Here is a 26994-nt window from a genome sequence, read left to right on the forward strand (position 1 = left end):
ACGCCCACTGCCCAGAGGGACGCGGGTCCCACCACTGACGCATCAGCTGAGACGGTGCAAAGAGGTGATAAGCGGGTCTCAAGCCCGACACCCGCACGAGTTTACGTCGACCTCGATGCGACGCAGAAGAGCGCGTGTCTCCCCATTGACACGACAGGAGACGGGGGCGTGTGTCGGTAAAACACATTCCTCCACAACACACGGACGACGACCGCCAAGCCGCCTTCTCGATGATGAGGCAGGGCCCACAAGTGGCGATGTCCTGCAAATCTGCAACGCCGAACCATCCCACAGTATGGACGCAGAGGGTGGAAACGGGCACGAGGCAACGTCGCGGGGTGCTGTCTAGGATGAACAACCTGGGTTACAACGGACGTTACAATCAACGCCGCTGCGAACTCCCCAGTTCAGTGTTGTGGTCCCCTAGTAGCTTATCCTCCAAGTCGCCTTTAGAAGAGACGCCCACCCCAGCACCTAAAGAGAATACCCAGTGAAACAACCATGTGGCGAAACTGAAAAATGACAGCGTGTCAACGAGTTGATTTCTGGATGTGTTTTTGTACTCATGTCTTATTTTCCATAGGTGATTATTTACCAGCTGTCATACCATTGGGTTCATTAATGATTTTGTATCACTGTATTTGTTGTGAATATTGTATTTTGCACTTTCACTTGCATGTTTTTATATATGTCAGCACCAGATGATACTGCTTTGGTTCGTGATAATGATTTTGCATCATTGTATTTGTTTATATATTTATATATATTATGTACCTGTTCACCTATGTCTCTATGTTAACTTTTGATAGTTGGTTAAAGCAATTTTAAAATAATATCTCATGGTTGTGGTCGTAGTAGGTCAGATGACATGATGTTAGCGTAGTATATCACGCTTAATTTAATTTGTTCTGTTTGCTTTGCGGACCGCATGAGGTCACAATTATTGACTAAGGTCAGATAAAGCTCACTTGGATATAAGAGATTAATCAACTCCTTTGTGCTGCTGTTTACTGTTGCAGTTGTTACTCGTTAGGGTATGTTTGTTTCGCAGACTGTTGGCGAATCTCCTAGCATGGCGAGAAAATTCGCGGCACAGTCTTCTCCGGGATGTTTGGGGTGATGAAAGGGTCCTGTAGCCACCTTTCATTGCCAACTCTCGTAGTGGTCAAGTCGGCAAAGAGGTTTCCGCTACTTGTGAGAAATCCACCTGCGTTAGGTTGGTGGCGGAAATGGCATCCTGGGGTTTTCCGGTCCACGCGGAGCGTGGAAGAGGCTGGAGAAGCGGGAGGCAGTCTGCCGCCGGTACGGGAAGCGTACACAGCTGTGCTCCAGTCGAAGAAGGGTGAGTTGGACTGACCGCGTGGCGCGTTGTCACATAGAGTGGGGAGCTTTTAGCTTTTGGTCTCGAATTTCGTCTTATAAAGATTTACTTGCTGGGTTGCAGCAGGGAATGCAAGGCTTTTGTAGACTTTCAGTTTGATTCCCAATGCAGTCTTGACTTTGATCCGTGAGAGGAACGCAGCACAAAGGAGTTGCATTTGTTGAAGTGCCCTCGGTTCAGTGTGAATGTTTATGTGCCTACAACTGTGTGTGTATGCTTCTAATCTTTTCCGGATCTTGGTAATTTTTGTGTATTTGTGAATTTTCTTTGTCTCATGTGATTAAAATTTGGCCACGGTCCATAGAAATTGTCTCCGCGGACCGAGTGGGCACGCGAGTCTGTTATGAAACGTATAGTATTTCACAAGCACTTGTACATAGTTAGCATGCAACAGCAGTCTATAGATGCACTACATCAATGTTTTAAGGAATAAATAATTTTGCCTTCAATCTTATCTTGTGTACCGATGTTACGTCGCCGTTACCTTCGCCATTTAACCTTGTAGTTTTCCTTGTTGGCCCACCTATAGCGTTTCCATGTGCACAGGTGTAGTGATTAGTGTCCCTTTTTTTTATCTGAAACAAATGCTCTGGAATAGATCGTGTTTTCACGAATCTTGCTGCAGGCTGCACTTTCGCATGGTGTTCACGCCCTATTTACTTTACTCAATATTTGATTCACGGGAAGAATGCCTGGATCATATTAATAACTACATCCCATTCTTTATCAATGACTTTACAATGAATGTTGTTTTGTGAGTTTTTCTTATTAATAAATTAAGTAATTTTCCGACTCAGTGCTACCTCTTCTTCGTCGTGTGGCTAGAGTTGGTGGCGACCCTATCTTTTATATTGATTTCAGTGTCAAATAGCATTTTCTTATTCAAAGTGCGCGTGGCTCTTTTAGCTACCAGGATACATTCAAAGGGCGCTTCATGCTTCTTGCACATAGCGTCCTTTTATTCACGCTACTTACAATGTTTACATAGGAACAATAATAAGAAGTTTTATATTACTGGTATTCTGCAATTAGCATAGTTTCTAGATAATCTAATTATGAGTTCTAACTAACTAAAAGAATGTAATGAGTAATAAAGTTGGCTAAGTCCTGAGTTAATATTCAAAATTTTGGATACATAGCAGCAAATACCATAAAAATAACACTACTGGAGATATTTGCTGGAAATTAATATATTTTTTTTGGGGGGGGGGGGGGAGGAAGAAAAACATAATAGGAGGAAAGCATCCACCTGCTTTGCTACAAGTCGCAGCCATGTAAAACGATATAAGAGCTTTGGTCATAAGAATGTCATATCCGGAAGGTGCTGGAGACGAGTGTCGCACCTTGTCAATGAGAGTCTGTTTTAAATCTTCCAAGAATTGCTGCTCGCAGTGAATGCAGGTCAATGTCGCCCAGTTTTCCAGAGAGCATTGCGAAGTGAACTGCGTGCAATGGACTTGCGATGTCTCGTATGTCACAAGAAGACTCTGCTCGCTGCTGCCCATAAATCGGCACGTCTTCAATTGGTCGAACAAAACAGAATCTGAGCAATAGCTGGCTAGAGGTGCATAGTATGGCACGACATTCGCGATTTTTGAAGACGTCAAATGGGCCGACGGCGCCGGCAGTGCAGTGAGGTACATGCATGGGGGTTTGACAAAAATATGGAAACGTCACAAACACAATACATTACCGTGCCTAATATGGTGTACGAAAACCGTTGGCATCCAAAACAGCTTCCAGTCGTCTCGGAGTGGATAAATACAGTTCCTGATATGGTTCAGGTGTCGATGACGAAAGTGGATAGCAGTCACGTCCCACCTACCCCCTTCTCACCAAAGTAGACCACAGAGACTGAATAATATTGAGATCTGGTGACTGTAGTGGCCAAAGGGTGATGCGACACTTCATCCTCGTACTCACAAAACCAGTCCTGGACGCGGAGAGATGTGAAAACAGGGGCCCTATCATCTTGGAACACAGAATCACCACTGAGGAACGCAACTGTACCGTGGGATGGGACCAGCCGAAACGGTCACATAAGCCTTGGCAATAATGCGTTGTTGGAGAGTACCCACAGGATCCATGGAATACTATGCTACTGCTGTTCAAATCATCAACTAACCTCTCCCCCTCCCGCCGCCGCCCCCCCCCCCCCCGGGCCAAGTTTCACTCTTGGGTCGTAAACTCGGGAACAGTGTGTAACAAGACTCATCTGACCAAAATACCTTTCTTCCATTGCTCCATAGTCCAGGTTCTATAGCTTCGACACTGCGTTTTTCCGTTGCAGGCATCTGCATCACTGGTGTGTAGATCTTATGGAGTTCTCTTCGTGCTGTTTCGGTACCGACAGCGCTCGCGAGTGTTACATCCAGTTCAGCAGTGACTTTGGCGGCCGTCGACCGTCTATCACTGTCACTTGAGAAACAATTTGGTCTGCGTTGTGACACAGTGGATGATGCCTATCCGTTTTTTTCTGTATGCAGTACAAATCTTCGATACGGTGCCTCTCGAAACGCCAAACACTCGCCAAATAGTATCATCACTGCAGCATTATCGTCGATCAGTTCAATGTTTCTTGTTCGCTTTTCCCACTCATTTTCAGAGTGTCAGTAAAGTATGCAAACCACATGTCGCACTACTACCAATAACGTAGCGTATGCACTATCGTCAGAACGAGAAAACACATTATCAGCTACACTGCCCTCCATAAGTTTGGAAACACCATTCTACGTATTACAACGGAGCAAGATGGAAGTGATCTATGTGAGTTACTGGTTAGAATACGGAATAGCAAGCTCAAATAACGGTTAATAATGACACGTACAGTATTGTACAGTTAATTATTGTACACATACATACATATTGAAACATACTATTATTGCTGCGTTTTATGTAAACCAACGTTACCTATCCAAGCAGTTCTACTAAACACGCCAGGTGGCGCGAGTAGGCCGCATGGCTTGTACAGGTACGTTGTTTACATTTCTGTTCGGCTGTAGTTGCGTTTGCATAAAGGTATAACACGCCGCGAAAGTAATTGAAAATGGCCCCAGAGTGCCAGATTCCTTATGAGTCACAGGTAATGATAATCACTTTGCACCAAGAAGGCAATAGTGCCCACATATAGCAAAGAAACTGATGATTTCCATCAGTAGAGTTGTCAAAACCATACACCGACATCGAGAAGCAGGCTCCTATGGAGATCGTCCTCGCTCAGGAGCACCCAGGAAAATATCAGAACGCCAGGAAAAGTATTTGGCAGTGACCAGTAAACATAACAGATTAAAAACTGTCCGTGAATTGACTGCTGAACTAAACGCAACGAGTGATGCACAGGTGAGAAGTCAACAGTGAGACGACGCCTGGCAGAGAACAACCTCCTAGGTTATGTAGCAACAAGGAAACCACTGTTGCGCCCTGTTAACAAGAAGAAAAGGCTTCAGTGGGCTAAGACACACCAACATTGGACAGCGGGGGATTGGGAAAGTCTTATTCACTGATGAATTCAAGTTCGAAATATTTGGAAGTAAACGCCGTCAATTTGTACGCCGTTTACCACATGAACGCTTGAATCCTCAGTGCGTAATTCCAACTGTAAATCATGGAGAGGGTTCTGTGATGGATCCTTTGGACGGAATGAAGTCGGAGATTTGGTGAAAATAGATGGAAAAATGAACCTAAAGGATTATCATGCCATTCTCCAGCGACATGGTAAGACATCTGCTTTGCGTCTGATGGGGAAAGGGTTTTTCTAGCAGCAAGACAACGACCCAAAACATACGTCTCGCTTGTGTCATAACTATGTGAAGTCTCTAGAGGTTGGTAAAATATTGAAAAACATGGAATGGCCGCCCCAATCCCCTGATTGTAACCCAATTGAGCTGCTATGGGATGAATTGGACAGGAGAATCCGAAAACGGGAAATCATGAGTGGGTCACAATTGTGGGAGGTCCTGCATCAAGAATGGGGATTAATTCCAACTGAAACCTTGGCAAAACTGAGGCAGCGCATGCCGAGAGTGTGCAAGGCAGTGATGAAAGCAAAGGGTGGCTATTTTGAGGAATCGAAAATTTAATTGTTGCGTTTTCCTGTGTATTATTTGAGCTTAATAAACATTTGTAAAACAAGAAAATGCATTTTTCTACTGTTTTTCCTTTCCATTGTCTATAATTACTAGGTGTTTGCGAACTTATGGAGGATAGTGTAGCTTTTATTAAAGTTATGACACACCTGTAAATACGAGCGGCGTTCAGTAAATAATGTAACACACTTTTCTTCTCGGCCAGTTTCGGTTGAAAAAGTGCGGAAGTTGTTGTGAGATATTGTGGAATACTCCCGCTTTGGCCCCTGTAGCTTCATCAAGTTCCGATACGTGAGGGCACTGTACGTAGCCTTCAAGGTGCGTTCCAACCAGAGCTATCATTGGGTTCCTTTTGGCGAAGAACCACAGCATCGCAGACGCTTGCAGAATGTCTATGGGGACCTGGAAGTGAACAGACGTACGGTGAGTCGTTGGACGAGGCGTCTGTTATCATCTCAATAAGGTTGCGCAGACTTATTCGATCACCTTGCTGGCCGGCCGCACACAGCTTTGACTCCTGCAATATTGGAACGTGCGGACACTCTCATTCTAGGTGATCATCTGATTACAGTCAGAAACCTTGATGCACAGCAGAGCACCTACGTGAGTAGTGATGATACACTCGTCCACCATTTGGGGAACTCAAAGTGTATGCCCGCTGCGATCCTCGCCGCCTAACAGAAGAGAATAACGAACAATTAAGAGCCATCTGTGCGGAAACGAACTGTTTCTCTACGAGAACGCAATGCCTCACACGACTGTGCGCACCCAAGAGGAGCTCACAAAACTGCATTGCTTTGTTCTTCCTCGTCCATCCTACAGCCCCGATCTCGCACCTTCCGACTTCCATTTGTCTGACACAATGCAGAATGCAGTACGCAGGAAGCAGTACCTGGATGACAAGGAGGTTATTGATGCAGCAAGATGTTGGCTCCAATGTCGACCAGTAGGGTAGTACCATGCGGACATACAGGCCCTTCTAGATGGCGTAAGGCCATCGCATTGAACGGATATTACGTTGAAAAATAAAGTTATGTAGTCAGTAAGGTCTTGTCAGAGTAAAACTGTGTGCGTGGCTGGGACTCGAATCCGAGATTTTTGTCTTTCACGGTAGAGCACTTGCTCGCGACAGGAAAAGGTCCCGAGTTCGTGTCTAGGTCCGGCACACAGTTTGGTTTGCCAAGAAATTTCAGTTTTATATGAGCGCACACTCTGCTGAAGAGTGAAAATTTAATTCTGCAATAATAAGTTGTATTGGAATCCAAAATAAAATATTCTTTCAGAAAAAAGGGTTGCATTTGAATACCCCTCGTACAATTGTATGCGACGTGGAATGGCTGAAAACGAATTTCGAACAGAAGCATACAGATCACAACTAATTTGCCAAGATTATGGGTTGTTATCTTCAGAGAACAGCAGAGAAGTGATGGCCTCCCATGTTAGTGAGCCAGTCCGATCCGAAATAATGATCGACGATTAAGGCCTCTAATAAGAGTTGTACGAACCTCAAACTGTCAGATGCCTTGATGAAAACCAACAACTTCAATGATATACGGGAAAAACGCAGGAACTTTAGCTCCCTTCCCTTTTTCCAAATAACAGGAAATTATAAGCGATATAACTGTCGTACTGGAAACGCAGGTTCGTAATTTTACGACTCACGTTAGGGGTACCAGCAAAATGGAGATACTGGTTGTCTAGCAAAGTACCCATCAAATGAGCCAGAAGTACTATCTACACGTGAAGGAGGTATCCTCGGGTCACAGAGTGCCCCACCCCCTCCTCTCCGCTTCTTCTCCATATTTGATCCAACAGCACAATGACTCGGATATCATTCTGGATATGTTCCTGTACGTTACCATCAACACTCATCACCCGCATACAGACGAGTCGTCTGAGCAGGAAACGGTTTCCCGTAATCCGCGGACCAGTGCTTGCTTCTCTCACAGCGTTGTAAACGGGCAGAAGTGAGTGCACTTGTATGGCGTGAATAGTTGTACTCCCCAGTATCCTTGTTCTCGATGAGCTACGAGATAACGCTGGCCGAGGTCAAGCAGGCACGTGCTCCTATTTCCGGCAGTTATTCCAGCCTCACAGTGAAAACAAGACGGAGATTACTTAGCTCGGCACTCATACACACACACACTCACACACAGAATAGAAATCGCTTGAGTCGGAGTAGAAGCTTGCTTGTTTTTTTTTTTTCTGGAGTGATTCAGAAAATCACGGAAAACCTAAATCTGCATGTCGTCCTCCCGAATGCGAGTCCAGTGTGCTAATCACCGCACCACCTCGCTCGGAAAAATTTAAAGATTTGATTTTTTGTATATAGACAGAAGCGGCGAGTGAAAATTTGTACCAAGGCCGGAAATCAAACACTGTCTCCTGCTTACTAGGCAGCTAAGCCACCTTGTTACAGCGTCTCACGCAACTGCACGGATTATCCTGGCAGGCCTCCCTCCTCGATCCAAATTCTCACTGCCATCCCAGTCTACCTTACATTTTCCCTTACGCATGAACTGAATTGCCGAAGCTCTCCATGTTCTGGAATGGCACCTAAACATCGAAGATTGACGGATCCGGCCTGAATCCCAGGTGCAGGTACTTATACAAAAGAAATGACACAATTTCAGACACTTTACTAGTCTGATACAGGTGTGAAATTGCGTTTCTTATCTGTAACAGGCTAGTAAACTCACTGAATTTAAAGTTGTAATCTCCCAAATCTGTCCCCGGTTTCCAGAGGTTTTCTTGATTACTAGACTATTGCCAAAACTGGATGTTACCTTCCAAATTTTCCAATAAAGGACCTCTATCGCTTCACTCCCTTCTTAGTTAGGCAAAGGTGCTGATACCATCGAAGATGTTGGAACTTAATGCACTGCACACAGTCAGGACACCTGCTGCTATTACCCTCGGCTTCCACCGAGACCATTTTTGGTTCTTGTTTGTTCCACATAGCTCGTTGTTGATCTTGTTTTACAGTTTTAACAGCAAGCGGAATCCCGCTTTATTGACTTCCAAATTTGTTTTATTGCCTTCACTGAACTCGCCATCACATGCGACTCATTTCGGATTTAATTGTTTACAGAAAACAGTGAAACTATTCCAAAAATGTATGTTAGTTTATGGGAGCCCAAGACTTGTTCCATATATCCAAGCAATGCACATACCTCTCAAATTTCTTCTTAAACAGGTGGTGAACGACCGGCGTTGATGTCTTGCGGCTTTAAGCCTAGATGGCCGAGGGGTTCTAGGCGCTTCAGTCCGGAACCACGCGGCTGCTACGGTCGCAGGTTCGAATCCTGCCTCGGGCATGGATTTGTCAGATGTCCTTAGGTTGGTTAGGCTTAAGTAGTTCTAAGTCTAGGGAGCTGCTGACTTCCGATGTTTCCGGTAAGTCCCATAGTGCTTAGAGCCATATCACGATAAACTTTCAGTCGCAGTTATGCCGTAAACGGTTTGAAGAACTCAACGTTTCCCTTTGCCAAAAAGCCAGCGTGACACTATGGGTATTCTACTTTCACACTCCGAAAGCTGCCTTATGGTGTGTGGTTTGCGAAATGTGCCAGTAAGGCATTTGATACGAATCAAAGCGTACTGCCCTCTTGTGCCACTGAGTTATAGTCGTGCGCCATGTTTCACACAACGAAAGAAACAATAATCGTAGTGTACAAACTCCGAGGGTACCCCGAACACTAATAAACGCTTTCCAAACAGCTCAACCTTCCTCCACACCATTTGCAACCGCCAGAAATTACCTTTCACACGTAAGGTTGTCAGTTAACCAGGTATTCTGCGGCTATCAACAGAAAAGATGCCGTGAAGCGCCTTTTTAGTGCCTGCACTGCAGCCCTCGGAACCATTCTCCTGCCTCTGGCCAGCACGAGGGGAGTGTGTTGAGCAACTTCAGCGCTCATCCACTGCGCGCGGAAGGGTGCTGTCCACATTTCTACCATGTGGCACTCAGTCGCTTGGCTTTCTTTCTACAGTCGTTAAAATTTGAAAGCGAGCACTGACGCTCGGTGAAGCCAATCTGGGCACTTTCATTCATCTGCCTATTGAGAGAACCTACGAGCATTGGTCCCCCGTGGTCTAGGGGTAGCGTCTTTGATTCATAACCAAAAACGTCTTCGGTCCAGGGTTCGTTTCCCGCCACTGCCTAATTTTTGATAAATAATCAGCATTGGCGGCCGAAGACTTCCGGCATAAGAAGTCAGCCTCATTCTGCCAACGGCCTTGTCAAAGAGGGCGGAGGAGCGGATAGAGGTTCAGGGCACTCTCTTGTCCTAGGGGTGGGAAATTGCCCCTAAAGGCGGAAGAATCAGCAATGATCAACGACATGAGGATGCAGAAGGCAATGGAAACCACTGGATTAAAGACACGTAACGTGTATCTACAGGACATGTGGCCTGTAATTGAAGAAGTGTCATGATGATCTCTCCACTGGCGAAAGATTCCGGAATAGTCCCCCATTCGGATCTCCGGGAGGGGACTGCCAAGGGGGAGGTTTCCATGAGAAAAAGATTGAATAATCAACGAAAGGATAACGTTCTACGAGTCGGGGCGTGGAATGTCAAAAGCTTGAACGTGGTAGGGAAACTAGAAAATCTGAAAAGGGAAATGCAAAGGCTCAATCTAGATATAGTAGGGGTCAGTGAAGTGAAGTGGAAAGAAGACAAGGATTTCTGGTCAGATGAGTATCGGGTAATATCAACAGCAGCAGAAAATGGTATAACAGGTGTAGGATTCGTTATGAATAGGAAGGTAGGGCAGAGGGTGTGTTGCTGTGAACAGTTCAGTGATCGGGTTGTTCTAATCAGAATCGACAGCAGACCAACACCGACAACAATAATTCAGGTATACATGCCGACGTCGCAAGCTGAAGATGAACAGATAGAGAAAGTGTATGAGGATATTGAAAGGGTAATGCAGTATGTAAAGGGGGACGAAAATCTAATAGTCATGGGCGACTGGAATGAAGTTGTAGGGGAAGGAGTAGAAGAAAAGGTTACAGGAGAATATGGGATTGGGACAAGGAATGAAAGAGGGGAAAGACTAATTGAGTTCTGTAACAAGTTTCAGCTAGTAATAGCGAATACCCTGTTCAAGAATCACAAGAGGAGGAGGTATACTTGGAAAAGGCCGGGAGATACGGGAAGATTTCAATTAGATTACATCATGGTCAGACGGAGATTCCGAAATCAAATACTGGATTGTAAGGCGTGCCCAGGAGCAGACATAGACTTAGATCACAATATAGTAGTGATGAAGAGTAGTCAGGAAGAATCAATACGCAAAGAAGTGGGATACGGAAGTACTAAGGAATGACGAGATACGTTTGAAGTTCTCTAACGCTATAGATACAGCAATAAGGAATAGCGCAGTAGGCAGTACAGTTGAAGAGGAATGGACATCTCTAAAAAGGGCCATCACAGAAGTTGGGAAGGAAAACATATGTACAAAGAAGGTAGCTGCGAAGAAACCATGGGTAACAGAAGAAATACTTCAGTTGATTGATGAAAGGAGGAAGTACAAACATGTTCCGGGAAAATCAGGAATACAGAAATACAAGTCGCTGAGGAATGAAATAAATAGGAAGTGCAGGGAAGCTAAGACGAAATGGCTGCAGGAAAAATGTGAAGACATCGAAAAAGGTATGATTGTCGGAAGGACAGACTCAGCATACAGGAAAGTCAAAACAACCCTTGGTGACATTAAAAGCAACGGTGGTAACATTAAGAGTGCAACGGGAATTCCACTGTTAAATGGAGAGGAGAGAGCAGATAGGTGGAAAGAATACATTGAAAGCCTCTATGAGGGTGAAGATTTGTTTGATGTGATAGAAGAAGAAACAGGAGTCGATTTAGAAGAGATAGGGGATCCAGTATTAGAATCGGAATTTAAAAGAGCTTTGGAGGACTTACGGTCAAATAAGGCAGAAGGGATAGATAACATTCCATCAGAATTTCTACAATCATTGGGGGAAGTGGCAACAAAACGACTATTCACGTTGGTGTGTAGAATATATGAGTCTGGCGACATACCATCTGACTTTCGGAAAAGCATCATCCACACAATTCCGAAGACGGCAAGAGCTGACAAGTGCGAGAATTATCGCACAATCAGCTTAACAGCTCATGCATCGAAGCTGCTTACAAGAATAATATACAGAAGAATGGAAAAGAAAATTGAGAATGCGCTAGGTGACGATCAGTTTGGCTTTAGGAAAAGTAAAGGGACGAGAGAGGCAATTCTGACGTTACGGCTAATAATGGAAGCAACGCTAAAGAAAAAATCAAGACACTTTCATAGGATTTGTCGACCTGGAAAAAGCGTTCGACAATATAAAATGGTGCAAGCTGTTCGAGATTCTGAAAAAAGTAGGGGTAAGCTATAGGGAGAGACGGGTCATATACAATATGTACAACAGCCAAGAGGGAATAATACGAGTGGACAATCAAGAACGAAGTGCTCGTATTAAGAAGGGTGTCAGACAAGGCTGTAGCCTTTCACCCCTACTCTTCAATCTGTACATCGAGGAAGCAATGATGGAAATAAAAGAAAGGTTCAGGAGTGGAATTAAAATACAAGGTGAAAGGATATCAATGATACGATTCGCTGATGACATTGCTATCCTCAGTGAAATTGAAGAAGAATTAAATGATGTGCTGAACGAAATGAACAGTCTAATGAGTACACAGTATGGTTTGAGAGTAAATCGGAGAAAGACGAAGGTAATGAGAAGTAGTAGAAATGAGAACAGCGAGAAACTTAACATCAGGATTGATGGTCACGAAGTCAATGAAGTTAAGGAATTCTGCTACCTAGGCAGTAAAATAACCAATGACGGACGGAGCAAGGAGGACATCAAAAGCAGACTCGCTATGGCAAAAAAGGCATTTCTGGCCAAGAGAAGTCTGCTAATATCAAATACTGGCCTTAATTTGGGGAAGAAATTTCTGAGGATGTACGTCTGGAGTACAGCATTGTATGGTAGTGAAACATGGACTGTGGGAAAACCGGAAGAGAAGAGAATCGAAGCATTTGAGATGTGGTGCTATAGACGAATGTTGAAAATTAGGTGGACTGATAAGGTAAGGAATGAGGAGGTTCTACGCAGAATCGGAGAGGAAAGGAATATGTGGAAAACACTGATAAGGAGAAGGGACAGGATGATAGGACATCTGCTAAGACATGAGGGAATGACTTCCATGGTACTAGAGGGAGCTGTAGAGGGCAAAAACTGTAGAGGAAGACAGAGATTGGAATACGTCAAGCAAATAATTGAGGACCTAGGTTGCAAGTGCTGCTCTGAGATGAAGAGGTTAGCACAGGAAAGGAATTCGTGGCGGGCCGCATCAAACCAGTCAGTAGACTGATGACCAAAAAAAAAAAAAAAAAGGAGCAGTACATAAACCTTGCCATCTCACAAGGAAGTCATAGTAACTAACAGGCTCTTAAAAGAAACATATTTGAGATAAAATAAGCAAATAATTGTCTCCATTCGACATAAAAAGTTTTCTGGGTATGGTACCGCGTCATAATGTATAAAACTACTGCTGCTGCAGAAAAACCAACGTTTCGGCCACGGTTGCAGCGGCTTTCTTCTAGGTGTAATTACGTAGCCATAAATCATCATAATAAAATAAGGTAAATTAGAGGGTGGACACAAAGATTTAAGTGTCCGTTTTTCTCGCACATTGAGAGTGGAACAGTAGGGAAATAATGCGAAGATAGTTCCACGAATCTTGTGCCGGGCACTTAATTGTGAGTAGCAGAGTAGTCTTGTAGATGAAGGAACGACGGCAGTGTGTCCTTACCTCGTACGTGGACGTGACGCCGAGGTCGTAGAAGACCGGTAGGAAGGCAAAGGCGTTTATCGCGGCGCTGAGGATGACGCCGAGACACACGTAGGCGTACTGCATGCCGTACAGGTAGCTCTCGGTGGCGATGCCCAGCAGCATGATGCCCGAGATGAAGCTGCCGAAACCACGAGCAAGAAAACACAAGTTTAGAGGCGTGTACTGCGAGGACTTCTCGGACTGCCCACTCGGTTCATCAGTTTAATAGCAACTTGCCACACTAACAGCTTGTTATTACTTTTAATGATCGTATAGGAAATATCCCAGTAACGAATATAATGGGGACTTTTGGAGAAACGGTATCTAATGAAAATGGAAAAATACTGAGAATTTTTGCCACTTAACAAGAATCTGAAAATAACAAACTCAAGTTTTAAGAAAGCAGATATATCTAATTACACTTGGGCTAGTTGAGGTCTTAGATCAACAACTGACTACATTTTAGTAAATGATATGCTAGAAGGTTAAATAAAGGATACAAGAATTCATAGAGGACAAGGTATAGGATCAGATCATTTTCTACTAATCTCCAGAATAGATCCTTTTGCGAAATGGAAGAAAATGACAAAAGAAAAAAGTAACAAATAAAATCAAAGCATTTATAAAGTATACTCTCTTGAAGTGGACAGCATGGAACATCTTTACCAAAGCAGATTAAATAATTATTTGTTTAACTAAGCTTGTAAATAATCTCTTTTGAGGCGTTTTTCTCAGGTAAGAAGTGTTTCATACCAGCACTTTAGGTTTAGTAGTTGTTTACGAGAGCTATTCGGAAAGTAAAGTCCGAACGGTCGCGAAAATATGTAAATCAGAGGGATTCAAGTCCGGGATGAATGCTGGGTGATCACACACTTCCACCGCAAACGCAGCAGGAATTTCTTCGCTGTGGCCGAGAACTGTCATGAAGAAAGAAGCGCTTCACGGTTATGTTATGTAGGCTGCATGACGTCAGCCGAAACTCGTTAGCATGACTTCACACCTGACAGGAGACATCTTTAAGCGCTCATCGTGCGCTCAGAATTGAAAAATGCGACGCGATGCACAGAGGGGCATACTAGGGACACAGCGGAAGACGTTTGCTCGTAGCTTTGCCGGATTTTCACTGTAGTTTTAATTTCATGAGCTCTCGCAGGTTGAAAATATAGTCCTCGTATTTAGTTTACAATTCGATACATGCATGATTCCCTCTTTGTCTCCCCGCGATCAGTTACACGACAGTCGTCTGTATTTCTGCTGTCTCCATTCATAAAGGCCGCGCGGAGTGGTCGCGCGGTCTCGGGCGCCATGTTACGGATTGCGCCGCCCCTCCCGCCGGAGGTTGGAGTCCTTCCTCGGGCATGGGTGTGCGTGTTGTTCTTAGCATAAGTAGGGTGTCAGTCTAGGGACTGATGATCTCAGCAGTGTGGCCCATTAGGAATGCACACACATTTGAGCATTTTTTTTCCATTCATAAATCTGCCGTCATTTCTTAATTAGTTGAAGGTATACTCTAACACACATGAAGTTATATAAAATCCATGATGTTTTACAGTCTCACTGATAACCTCTGAAAATCAACAGGTCACGTACAAAAGCATTATTATCAAGGTTCTAAACATATTCTTTTTAACTCATACAAATGAAAGTTTATACTTAAAAATCCACTTCTGGAACAGTATGAATTGCTAAAAACAATCTGATTTAGGCTAAATTTAAAAACTGTCTTTGGTCCTGTCAGACATTTGTTGCTGGTCATTTGTTGGCTGTCTATTGCTTTTTCTGAGATACTGGCAGCTTTAGTAATGAGTAACAAAGATAACTACGTCTTCTAGTGTAAGTTAGCTTTCGTTTTCAGTGGATGGATCGGCATCAGGAAGGTCACATGACATCGCGCTACGAGATATCATACAAAGGTTTAAGATTTAATTCAGAACACTAGTTCAGAGTCTGGTGGATTAAAATTCATTCATCTTGCTATAAGCAAAGTGCAGTCATGTCAGAGACAGAGATATAGACGGAACCAAGAAATAAGCGGTATGTCGCAAGTGGGTCAGGTCGCAGCATGTTACAACACCGTGACGAGAGAGAGAGGACAAACTCAGCAGAAAATAGCATGGGAAAGAATATCAACGGAAATGTGACACACACATATTCATTAGCTCGTAAGAGATGTGGAAAGAAACTGTGCCTGTTAAGGACCAGTATCAGAGAACGTACACAGCATTTAAGAGCCTGTTAAGCGAGTATAACAGAATAAGAAGGACCCGTGCGACCGCTGCGAACCGAGCATCGCGTCATAGCCCTACATTAGCTCCCTTTAAATACTCGAGCTTTTCAGCTCTCAAAGAGTTGACCATTGAGATCGACGGCATTCACAGTGATAGCACTCGATTCCATGATTACGACGCTGTAGCGAATCTATGTCCTATCCACATGAGTGCTAAAACGAATCCGGTAAACATCGGGTACACGATACAGCAATCAAATCTGAAGGCTGTAAATTCAACTAAATAACCAGGAATTACAATGACGAACAACTTAAACTGGAAAGAATACATAGAATATGTTGTGAGAAGGCTAACCAAAGACTGCGTTTTATTGTCAGGACACTTAGGAAACGTAACAGATCCACTAAAGAGACTGCGTGCACTAAGTTTGTCCGTCCTCTTTTAGAGTACTGCTGCGTGGTGTGGGATCCTTACCAGATAGGATTTATGGAGTACATCGAGAAAGTTCAAAGAAGGGCAGCACGTTTTGTATTATCGCGAAATATGGGAGAGATTGTCACTGAAATGATACAGGATTTGGGGTGGACATCATTAAAACAAAGGCGTTTTTCGTTGCGACGGAATCTTCTCATGAAATTCCAATCACCAACTGTCTCCTCTTAATGCGAAAATCTACATAGGCAGAAACGATCATCTTAATAAAATAAGAGAAATCAGAGCTCACACAGAAAGATATAAGTGATCGTTTTTTCCGCGTGCTGTACGAGATTGGAATAACAGAGAATTATTGTGAAGGTGATTCGATGAACACTCTGCCAGGCACTTAAACGTGATTTGCAGAGTATTCATGTAGATGTATACGTAGATGTAGGTACTCCAGAACAGTCTGCGAACCAGCCGAAATTGTACCTGAGGTGACGGTCTTGGCCTGATGAACTTCCTACTGTTCGCCGCCTATCATTGCAGATGGAGAAGCTGACTGTCCTCCGACCATAGCACGGCGCGGAATCCTGACAGCACTGAACATCAGCGCGGAAACCAGCAGTAGGGCCTCGTGGGGTCCAAGTTCCTGTTCAACAATTAGGCGCCTTCGGGTGCTGAAGCCTACCTAGCCAGTAGGAAGGAGATCGATCGATCGCACGACTTCCGACAACACTACAGTAGCTAATACAAGACCATTCGTGCTGGACCATAGCAGCGCCGGCTACTCGCCGTGGCGCGAATTCACTCACTCTTCGCCTGGGCCTGCAAACGATGAGCTGACCCAGCAGCCGTCAACGAGGATCCAACAGCAGCTGAATGAGCCATCGGCCACAGGGCCGGTGTGGAACAAGACGACTGTGAAAGTGGTTAATAAATAATTGGACTCTGACAATGTTTTACTAGAGTCGGAGACGCTTCACAGGTACCCACTGCTATCCTGACTTCACGCAGGGGAGTCTCCACTCGACCCCTCTGCAATGCTGTACCATGTCTCCTGTCCGCTCTGGCCAAATACTGCACAACTAAAACTTGTTTCCCCACCTGAACTAGAACCTGCTACTTACAGGTAAATGACTTCCAACCATCGTGTGTTAGTGACCACCATTGTGGAGGTAGGTGTCTGAATAATTCGGCAGGAAGATGAATAAACATCGTTATGTTCCATTTGTGAAGAAACTGAAGGGTTAGGTTTCGTAATAAAACCAAAAATTTGACCATTTTGTTTCTAAATTTAATGTATTGAAGTCATACAGACCGAGAACGAAAAATCATCAAAATGAACCACTTATTACCTTAGCCAGTATTGGATGTATCACATCTGCGGCCAATCGTGTTAAGCGTCTTTGAAGTTATTTACGCTTGGGAATTACAAGAACGATCATCAAATGCGATTACGTTAAGGAATGTGTGCAGAAGAAAGGTTATGCAGCACTGTCGGACAAAAGTATCGGGACACCTGTTAGTGACCACGAATTCTGGGTGTGAGCACTCTTCACCTTTGCTGGGGACACTTTCAACGAGGTGTCTGAATCTCTATGGAGGAATGGCAGCCCATTCTTCCGCAAGAGCCAAAACCAGAGAAGCTGCTGATGTTGGCTGCTGGGATTTGTAACTGCATCAACTTTCTAACTCAGTCCAAAAGTGTTACAATGGGTTCAGGCCGGCATTCCGCGAAGGTCATTTCATATGAGGAATGTGGGCAGAAGACAAGTGATGCAACAATGCCTGACCAAAGTATCGGACAACTATTAGTGGCCACGAATACTGGGTGTGACCACTCTTCGCCTTTGCTGGAGATAGTTTAAACTGGGTACGCGAATGTCTGTGGAGGAATGGCAGCCCATTCTTCGGCAGGAGCCAAAACCAGAGAAGCTGCTGATGTTAGCTGCTGGGATTTGGAGCTGCGTCGATTTTCTAACTCATCTCAAAGGAGTTCCAATGGGTTCAGGTCAGGACTCTGTGTAAGTCATTCCATCTGAAGAATGTTATCATCCACAACCATTGACACACAGAAGCTGGTCTATGACAGGTGGCACTGTCACACTGATACAGTCGTCCTCTTCAAACTGTTCCTCTACTGTACGGAGTGCACAATTGTGTAAAACTTGTTAATATCCTTCTCCCGTTTAGCGTTTACTTAAGCGTATTAAGGGGACCACACCATAATCATGTAAAACACCCCGCTGCCGTAACACTACCTTCTCTGTACTTCACTGTTGGTTTTACACACGATGACAGATAATGTTCTCTAGGCATTCGCCAAACCCAAACCCTTCCATCAGATTACCAGAGGGTACAGTATGATTTATCACTACAAATCACTCTTTTCCAGTCATCCACTGTCCAGTGGTGTAGCTTTTTACGCCACCTCAAGCGTCGCTTAGCAGTCATAAAGAAATGCTTGGCTGATGAGGAGCATTCGAGCATTACTTACATGTCTATCCTGTTCTATGGTAATAAAGGCACGACTGTGGATATTTTGGAGGAGATTGAAACTTACGTCAGCTATCAGGACGGTATGAATCTTTTGACAAATGAGCAGGCAACGAGCTGTCGTAAATGGTTTTTCGATTTCTTCCACGATGCAATAGTGGATAAAAAATAAAAGAGGACTTTTTAAACTACATGTTGGTCTTCAACTGCTTTGTTATTTACCGCTTCGTATTAAGGCCGCAATCTAAAAATTGTGAAATTCCGTATAAGTTAGCTTTAGACTTTCTGCATTTAAAGCTATGGTCAACCGTGAGGACCTCTGGTGGGATTATCGTAAGTTTTCCTCTGACAGCTGAGGCAAGTTTGATTCAAGAGAAAGTACAAAGTTCCAGGAAGCTCTTTTAACATGTTGACATTTTCATAAATTTAATGACAAGTGACAAAACATAAAAATTGTTCTATTGACTTTATTTATTAAACTCACGACGCATAGTATGATGTAGAAAGAGCTCAGCTTATGTACTCTGTGCTTTCATTATGGCTCCGTAGAGAACCAGTCTCACTTCATGTTTTGGCTTCGACTGGTGTGTCACATAATGTATTCGACAACAAATGTTGTTTGTCAGTTTTGTATGAACGTCATTTTGCGTACTTTTAATTCTTTCGTAAGAAGTGGTATGCATTTCCTTTTCTTTAGTTGCTTCACTCGTTTTCAACAACTTGAAGTGCTATGTTGCCGTACAATTTGTATCGCTTTTTTTTTTTTACTAGGCACTCTGATGCCCGAAACGCATCAACACAATAAAGGACTTACTAACATCTGGATTTACTTAATTTCAGCAGCCCATCAAGAGCTCAGATGAAAACCCAGTTCTAAGCAAAGAAGAGAAAGCAGAAAGGTGGAAGGAGTATATAGAGGGTCTATACAAGGGCGATGTACTTGAGGACAATATTATGGAAATGGAAGAGGATGTAGATGAAGATGAAATGGGAGATACGATACTGCGTGAAGAGTTTGACAGAGCACTGAAAGACCTGAGTCGAAACAAGGCCCCCGGAGTAGACAACATTCCATCGGAACTACTGACGGCTTTGGGAGAGCCAGTCCTGACAAAACTCTACCATCTGGTGAGCAAGATGTATGAAACAGGCGAAATACCCTCAGACTTCAAGAAGAATATAATAATTCCAATCCCAAAGAAAGCAGGTGTTGACAGATGTGAGAATTACCGAACAATCAGTTTAATAAGCCACAGCTGCAAAATACTAACACGAATTCTTTACAGACGAATGGAAAAACTAGTAGAAGCCGACCTCGGGGAAGATCAGTTTGGATTCCGTAGAAATACTGGGACACGTGAGGCAATACTGACCTTACGACTTACCTTAGAAGAAAGATTAAGGAAAGGCAAACCTACGTTTCTAGCATTTGTAGACTTACAGAAAGCTTTTGACAATGTTGACTGGAATACTCTCTTTCAAATTCTAAAGGTGGCGGGGGTAAAATACAGGGAGCGAAAGGCTATTTACAATTTGTACAGAAACCAGATGGCAGTTATAAGAGTCGAGGGACATGAAAAGGAAGCAGTGGTTGGGAAGGGAGTAAGACAGGGTTGTAGCCTCTCCCCGATGTTATTCAATCTGTATATTGAGCAAGCAGTAAAGGAAACAAAAGAAAAATTCGGAGTAGGTATTAAAATCCATGGAGAAGAAATAAAAACTTTGAGGTTCGCCGATGACATTGTAATTCTGTCAGAGACAGCAAAGGACTTGGAAGAGCAGTTGAATGGAATGGATGGTGTCTTGAAGGGAGGATATAAGATGAACATCAACAAAAGCAAAACGAGGATAATGGAATGTAGTCGAATTAAGTCGGGTGATGTTGAGGGTATTAGATTAGGAAATGAGACACTTAAAGTAGTAAAGGAGTTTTGCTATTTGGGGAGCAAAATAACTGATGATGGTCGAAGTAGAGAGGATATAAAATGTAGACTGGCAATGGCAAGGAAAGCGTTTCTGAAGAAGAGAAATTTGTTAACATCGAGTATAGATTTAAGTGTCAGGAAGTCTTTTCTGAAAGTATTTGTATGGAGTGTAGCCATGTATGGAAGTGAAACATGGACGATAAATGGTTTGGACAAGAAGAGAATAGAAGCTTTCGAAATGTGGTGCTACAGAAGAATGCTGAAGATTAGATGGGTAGATCACATAACTAATGAGGAGGTACTGAACAGGATTGGGGAGAAGAGGAGTTTGTGGCACAACTTGACCAGAAGAAGGGATCGGTTGGTAGGACATGTTCTGAGGCATCAAGGGATCACCAATTTAGTATTGGAGGGCAGCGTGGAGGGTAAAAATCGTAGGGGGAGACCAAGAGATGCATACACTAAACAGATTCAGAAGGATGTAGGTTGCAGTAGGTACTGGGAGATGAAGAAGCTTGCACAGGATAGAGTAGCATGGAGAGCTGCATCAAACCAGTCTCAGGACTGAAGACCACAACAACAACAACATCAACGTTTTTAGAGTCATATTTACACACATTAAAAAAAGTTTTTCCAGCACCTCGGTTCCGAGAGTTCCGGAATCTGTACAGAAAATTGGAATACAGATCAACATAAACATCAATTCCGCCCTTTTTACTGCTCATTGCATGTTGTACCACCATACTACGAGACCATCAGAGGTGGTGGTCCAGATTTCTGGACACACTGGTACCTCTAATACCAAGTAGCATGTCCTCTTGCATTGATGCATGCCTGTATTCGTCGTGGTATACTATCCACAAGTTCATCAAGGCACTATTGGTCCAGATTGTCCCACTCCTCAACGGCGATTCAGCGTAGATCCTTCAGAGTGGCTGGTGCATCAAGCCGTCCATAAACAGCCCTTTCGAATCTATGCCAGGCATGTTCGATAGTCTTCATGTCTGGAGAACATGCTGGCCACTCTAGTCGAGCGTTGTCGTTATCCTGAAGGAAGTTATTCACAAGATGTGCACGGTGGGGACGCGAATCGTCGTCGATGAAGACGAATGCCTCGCCAATACACTGCGGGTAAGGTTGCACTATCGGTCGGACGACAGAATTCACGTATCGTACGGCCGTTAAGGCGCCTTCTATGACCACCAGCGGCGTACGTCGGCCCCACATAATGCCACCCCAAAACTGCACGAAACCTCCACCTTGCTGCACTCGCTGGATATTGTGTCTAAGGCGCTCAGTCTGGCCGGGTTGCCTCCAAACACGTCTCCGACGATTGTCTTGCTGAAGGCATGTGCGACACTCATCGGTGAAGTGAACGTGATGCCAGTCCTGAGCGGTCAATGCGGCATGTTGTTGGGTCCATCTGTACCGCGCTGCATGGTGCCGTAGTTTCAAAGATGGACCTCGGCATGGACGTCGGGAGTGAAGTTGCGCATCATGCAGTCAATTGCGCACAGTTTGAGTCGTAACACGACGTCCTGCGGCTGCATGAAAAGCATTATTCAACATGGTGGTGTTACTGTCAGGGTTCCTCCTAGCCATAATCCATAGGTAGCGGTCATCCACTACAGTAGTAGCCCTTGGACGGCCTGAGCGAGGTATGTCATCGACAGTTTCTGTCTCTCTGTATCTTCTCCATGACCGAACAACATCGATTTGGTTCACTCCGAGACGGCTGGACAGTTCCCTTGTTGAGAGCCCTTTCTGGCACAAAGTAACAATGCGGACGCGATCGAACCGCGGTATTGACCGTCTAGGCATGGTTGAACTACAGACAGCAAGAGTCGTGTATCTCCTTCATGGTGGTATGATTGGAAGTGATCGGCTATCGGGCCCCCTCCGTCTAATAGACGTTGCTCATGCATGGTTGTTTACTGTTGTGGACTGGCAAGACCGCCAACCCACGGAGTTTGGAGGAAGCCGAAAGGCACGCGTTTAAGCATACACAGGCTGGCGTGAGGTCTGGAACAGGACAAGGAATTGAGACTAGCAAAAAACGTACGTATCTTCTGGAATGCTTAACTTTAATCCATAATTGGTGAACATCGCTCTTGACGGTACATGTTTTACAGCATCAATAGTAACTGGTAATGGCGCCTTGCTAGGTCGTAGCAAATGACGTAGCTGAAGACTATGCTAACTATCGTCTCGGCAAATGAGAGCGTAATTTGTCAGTGAACCATCGCTAGCAAAGTCGGCTGTACAACTGGGGCGAGTGCTAGGAAGTCTCTCTAGACCTGCCGTGTGGCGGCGCTCGGACTGCAATCACTGATAGTGGCGACACCCGGGTCCGACGTATACTAACGGACCGCGGCCGATTTAAAGGCTACCACCTAGCAAGTATGGTGTCTGGCGGTGACACCACATTTACATCTTTAGGTGAGTTTAGTGACGTCTCTGAACAGTCAAAGGGACGGTCAACGTCTACCTTCAGGATTCTGGGAACAGGGGTGATGCAAAACTTTTTTATGTGTGTATATTGATGAGGAGCTGCTTGAACATTGCTTTCCATTATTTTTAACTCCCTATGCACATTCACTGTGCTAGCTGAATTGCTGATAGCACTTTCGAGCTGACTTCCTGCAGATCTCCTTACCGACCCGTTCTGCTGTTATTGCTACACTACGCGGATAGTATACAGAGTGCGAAAATGCCAACTGGAATTTGGTACCGTGCATTTAGTGCTGTAGAGTACCTCCATTTTTACCGTTAAACATTTTGCGTACACGAGAGTACAGTCCTACCAACAGAGAACGCGTTGTCTCACTGTAAACAGATAACCCTAAGAGTGGCCCACACACTTTTTGTACGAATTATGGCAATGATTCTGCTTTTGACACACTCTCCAGAAAAGAAACACCGGTTTTGTTAGGGTGAGATCAGAACATGGCAACCAAATAATCGGCAGAAGGCATAATTCCCAAACAAACGGCTGTTGCCAGGGCATACTAAAAAGTAATGGCTCTGAATTTTTTATCCGAAAACTCTTAAAATTTTCGAAATAAAACAAACGTTATTATCGTTCAATAGCTTTGTTCATGTATAGATATTTGTTTCTCAATGTAACCACCCTGGTGTCGAGCACATTTCTCCCAACGAGAGACCATTTTGTTGGTACCATCACTGTAGAATGGTTGACTTTCCTGGTCTCTACTTGCACCACTTCATCTCTATCAAAGTCAAGTCCTCGAAAGTGTTCTTTAAGTTTTGGGAAGACATCAAAATCGGATGGGGCCGAGTCGGGACTGTTTTAGACCTTGTACCTATAAACAGCCGGACCTTATTGGTAGCGTGACTATAGAGACGACGATTAGTGATCATGATGTAATCGTAATGATTGTGGTTACGGAAGTTAAAATATCAGTCGAGAGGGCTAGAAGAGCGTCTGTGCTAGAAAGAGCAGATAAATAGTCGTTAGCATCTCACTTAGACAATGAATTGCAATAATTTAGTTTCGGTATTTTGTACATAGAAGAATTATGGCCAAAGTTTAAATAGATTGTAAATCGTGCTCTGGACGAGTATGTGCCTGGTAAGCAGATTGAGGGCGGAAAAGACCCACCGTGGTTCAGCTACGAAATTCGGAAAAATGCTGAGGAAGTGAACGCTGTTGCAATCTCAGTTCAAAGGAGAACGAGCAAATAACGACATGCAGAAGTTAGTAGAGATTCGTGCGTCTGTGAAAAGATCTATGCGCGAAGCATAGCCAAAGATCTGGCCGAGAACTCCTGAAAATTGCAGTCTTAAGTAAAATCGGTTACAGATCTAAGCTGTCCATCCAGTCATTTGTGCGGTAGTTGAATACAACAAAACTAAAGTTGATGTTTTAAGTTCCACGTTTAAGAAATCGTTTACGCAGGAGAACCGTAAAAATATACCGTCGATTGACCGTCGCACAGAGTCCCATGTGGACCACGTAGTTGCCGGCCGCAGTGGCCGAGTGGTTCTAGGCGCTTCAGTCTGGAACCGCGAGACCGCTACGGTCGCAGGTTCGAATCCTGCCTCGGGCATGGATGTGTGTGATGTCCTTAGGTTAGTTAGGTTTAAGTAGTTCTAAGTTCTAGGGGAATGATGACCTCGATGTTAAGTCCCATAGCGCTCAGAGCCATTTGAACCACGTAGTAACAAGCATCCCTGGCACAGAAAAACAACTGAAAGTGTTGGAGACAAATAAATCACCAGGTCCGGATGAAATCTCAGTTCGGTTTTACAAAGAGTACGCTACGCGATTGACCCCTTACGTAACTGACATTTATCGCAAATATGTCACCCAGCACAAAGTCCCAAGTGACTGGAAAAAAGAGCAGGTGACTCCTGTCCATAAGAAGGATAAGAGAACGAACCCGAAACATTAATTTCCAACAGAACTATAGTACATATTCTGTGTTAGAAAATAAAAAAAAATCATAGAGACCAAAAAGTTCATGTCCACGAGTCTGCACGGTTGTAGAAAGCATCGCTAGTATGAAATTCAGCTTGCCCTTTTCTCACATGATATACTGCGAACTACGGATGAAGAGCAATGAGCAGATTCCATATTTTTAGTTTTCTGAAAAGTATTTAACACTGGAGACTTGGAGACTGTTAATATGTGAGCGGCCTGAAGACTTCGTAAGTAAAAGATCACAGTGTGTTGTCCTGGACGGCGAGTGTTCGTCAGAGACAAGGGTCTTGTCAGGAGTGCCCCAGGGAAGTGCGATAGGGCCGTTACTACTTTGTATATACATAAATGATTTGGCGGAGAGCTGTTTGCTGATTATGCTGTGGTGTACGGTAACGTGTCAAAGTTGAGTGACTGTAGGAGGATACAAGACAGACAAAATTTATAATTGGTATGATGAATAGCACCAAGCTCTAATTGTGGAAAAATGTAAGTTAATGCGGATGTATCGGAAAAGCAAACCCGTAATGATCGCAGTTTCCTGCTTGACACTGTTACGTGGTTCAAAAATCTGGCCGTAACGCTGCAAAGCGGTATGAAATGGAACTAGGACGTGGGGATTGTGGAATAGACGACGAATAATCGACTTCGGTTTATTGGAAGAATTCTAGGAAAGTGTCGTTTATCTGTAAAGGAGACAACATATAGAACTCTACTGCGATCTGCTTTTGAGTACTGTTCGAGTGACTGGGATCAGCATCAGATAGAATTAATGGAAAACATCGAAGCAATTCAGAGGCGGGCTGCTAGAATTGTTACCGGTAAGTTCGATCAACACACAAGTGTTGCGGAGATGTTTCGGGAACTCAAATGGGAATCACTGGAGGGAAGGCGACGTTTTTTTCGAGGAACATTACTGCGAAAATTTAGAGAGCCGGTATTTGAAGCTGACTGCAGAACGATCCTACTCCCGCCAACATTCATTTCGCGTAAGGACCACGAAGATGAGATACGAGAAATTAGTTCAAATGATTCTGAGCACTAGGCGACTTAACTTCTGAAATCATCTGTCACCTAGAACTTAGAACTAACTAAACCTAACTAACCTAATGACATCACACACATCCATGCCCGAGGCAGGATTCGAACCCGCGACCGTAGTGGTCGCTCGGCTCCAGACTGCAGCGCCTAGAACCGCACGGCCACTCCGGCCGGCCGAGAAATTAGGGCTCATTCAGAGACATATACACAATCGTTTTCCCTCGCTGTATGTGCGAGTAGAATAGTAAAGCAAACGAATAGGGTACCCTCCGCCACGCACCGTACAGTGTCTTGCGTATTATGTATGTAGATGTGGATGTAGACATGGAGGGTGATCGATGACAGTGAACCGATTGAGTCAGATTGTTGCAGATGTCGCTCGCGTGAGCTCTAGCATTGTCATGATGAAGGAGAGGGTGCTCTTCGAATTCGAATTGTCACGCACTACCCACGGACCAGATTGCACGCTACAATTCGGAGCCCTCTAGCGGCAGAGAGGCGCAAATCTGTAGACATGAAGAATAAAGATGTAGAATGTTATTAACTTCCGTTTTATTTAAAAAGCTGTGAGACTTTTGATGGCAACGGCCTTGCCGCAGTGGATACACCGGTTCCCGTGAGATCACCGAAGTTAAGCGCTGTTGGGCGTGACCGGCACTTGGATGGGTGACCATCCAGCCGCAACGCGCTGTTGCCATTTCTCGGGGTGCACTCAGCCTCGTGAGGCCAATTGATGGAGGCGTTTCTCTTCAGAACGTCCTCGAATATCCGCCGTTTTAATCATGTTTACAGCAAAGCTTGCGGCACAGGCCTTCGTCTTCGTCTCCTGAAAACTCACTAGGTGGTGCCGTGGTCGAGTGCAGCGAACCTTCACGACAAGAGAACCCGCGAGGTGGCCTCATGCAACTGCAGGTGCCGAAACCTGGAGCCACCTGAGCGGTAGTGTACGTAAGGTTTAGAAACGACGAGTCTTGTGTGAACATTGGACGACGTATCTCTCCCATCCGCTCTGGTCGAATACCGCATGGCTAAAATTTGTTTCAGCATCTGGAATTGGACCTGCCTCCACACCGGCGTGGGTTAGTGACGTCTGCTGTGGAAGTGTTATGTGAGTGGGCGTGCGACAACACGGT

General features: G+C 44.4%; 1 protein-coding gene across 4 annotated transcripts in view; it reads right to left on the minus strand.

Moving 5' to 3' along the window:
- LOC126195209 (sodium-coupled monocarboxylate transporter 1-like) overlaps positions 1-26994 on the minus strand; it is a 299461-nt gene that overhangs the window by 244925 nt on the left and 27542 nt on the right. For all 4 annotated transcript variants that reach the window (XM_049933729.1, XM_049933727.1, XM_049933728.1 and 1 more), the window contains exon 3: positions 13290-13449. In XM_049933729.1, coding sequence (XP_049789686.1) covers positions 13290-13449 — 160 coding nt within the window. The remainder of the gene's footprint in view (positions 1-13289; positions 13450-26994) is intronic.

Source organism: Schistocerca nitens, chromosome 7, assembly GCF_023898315.1.
Source record: "Schistocerca nitens isolate TAMUIC-IGC-003100 chromosome 7, iqSchNite1.1, whole genome shotgun sequence".
NCBI classification, from domain to species: domain Eukaryota; kingdom Metazoa; phylum Arthropoda; class Insecta; order Orthoptera; family Acrididae; genus Schistocerca; species Schistocerca nitens.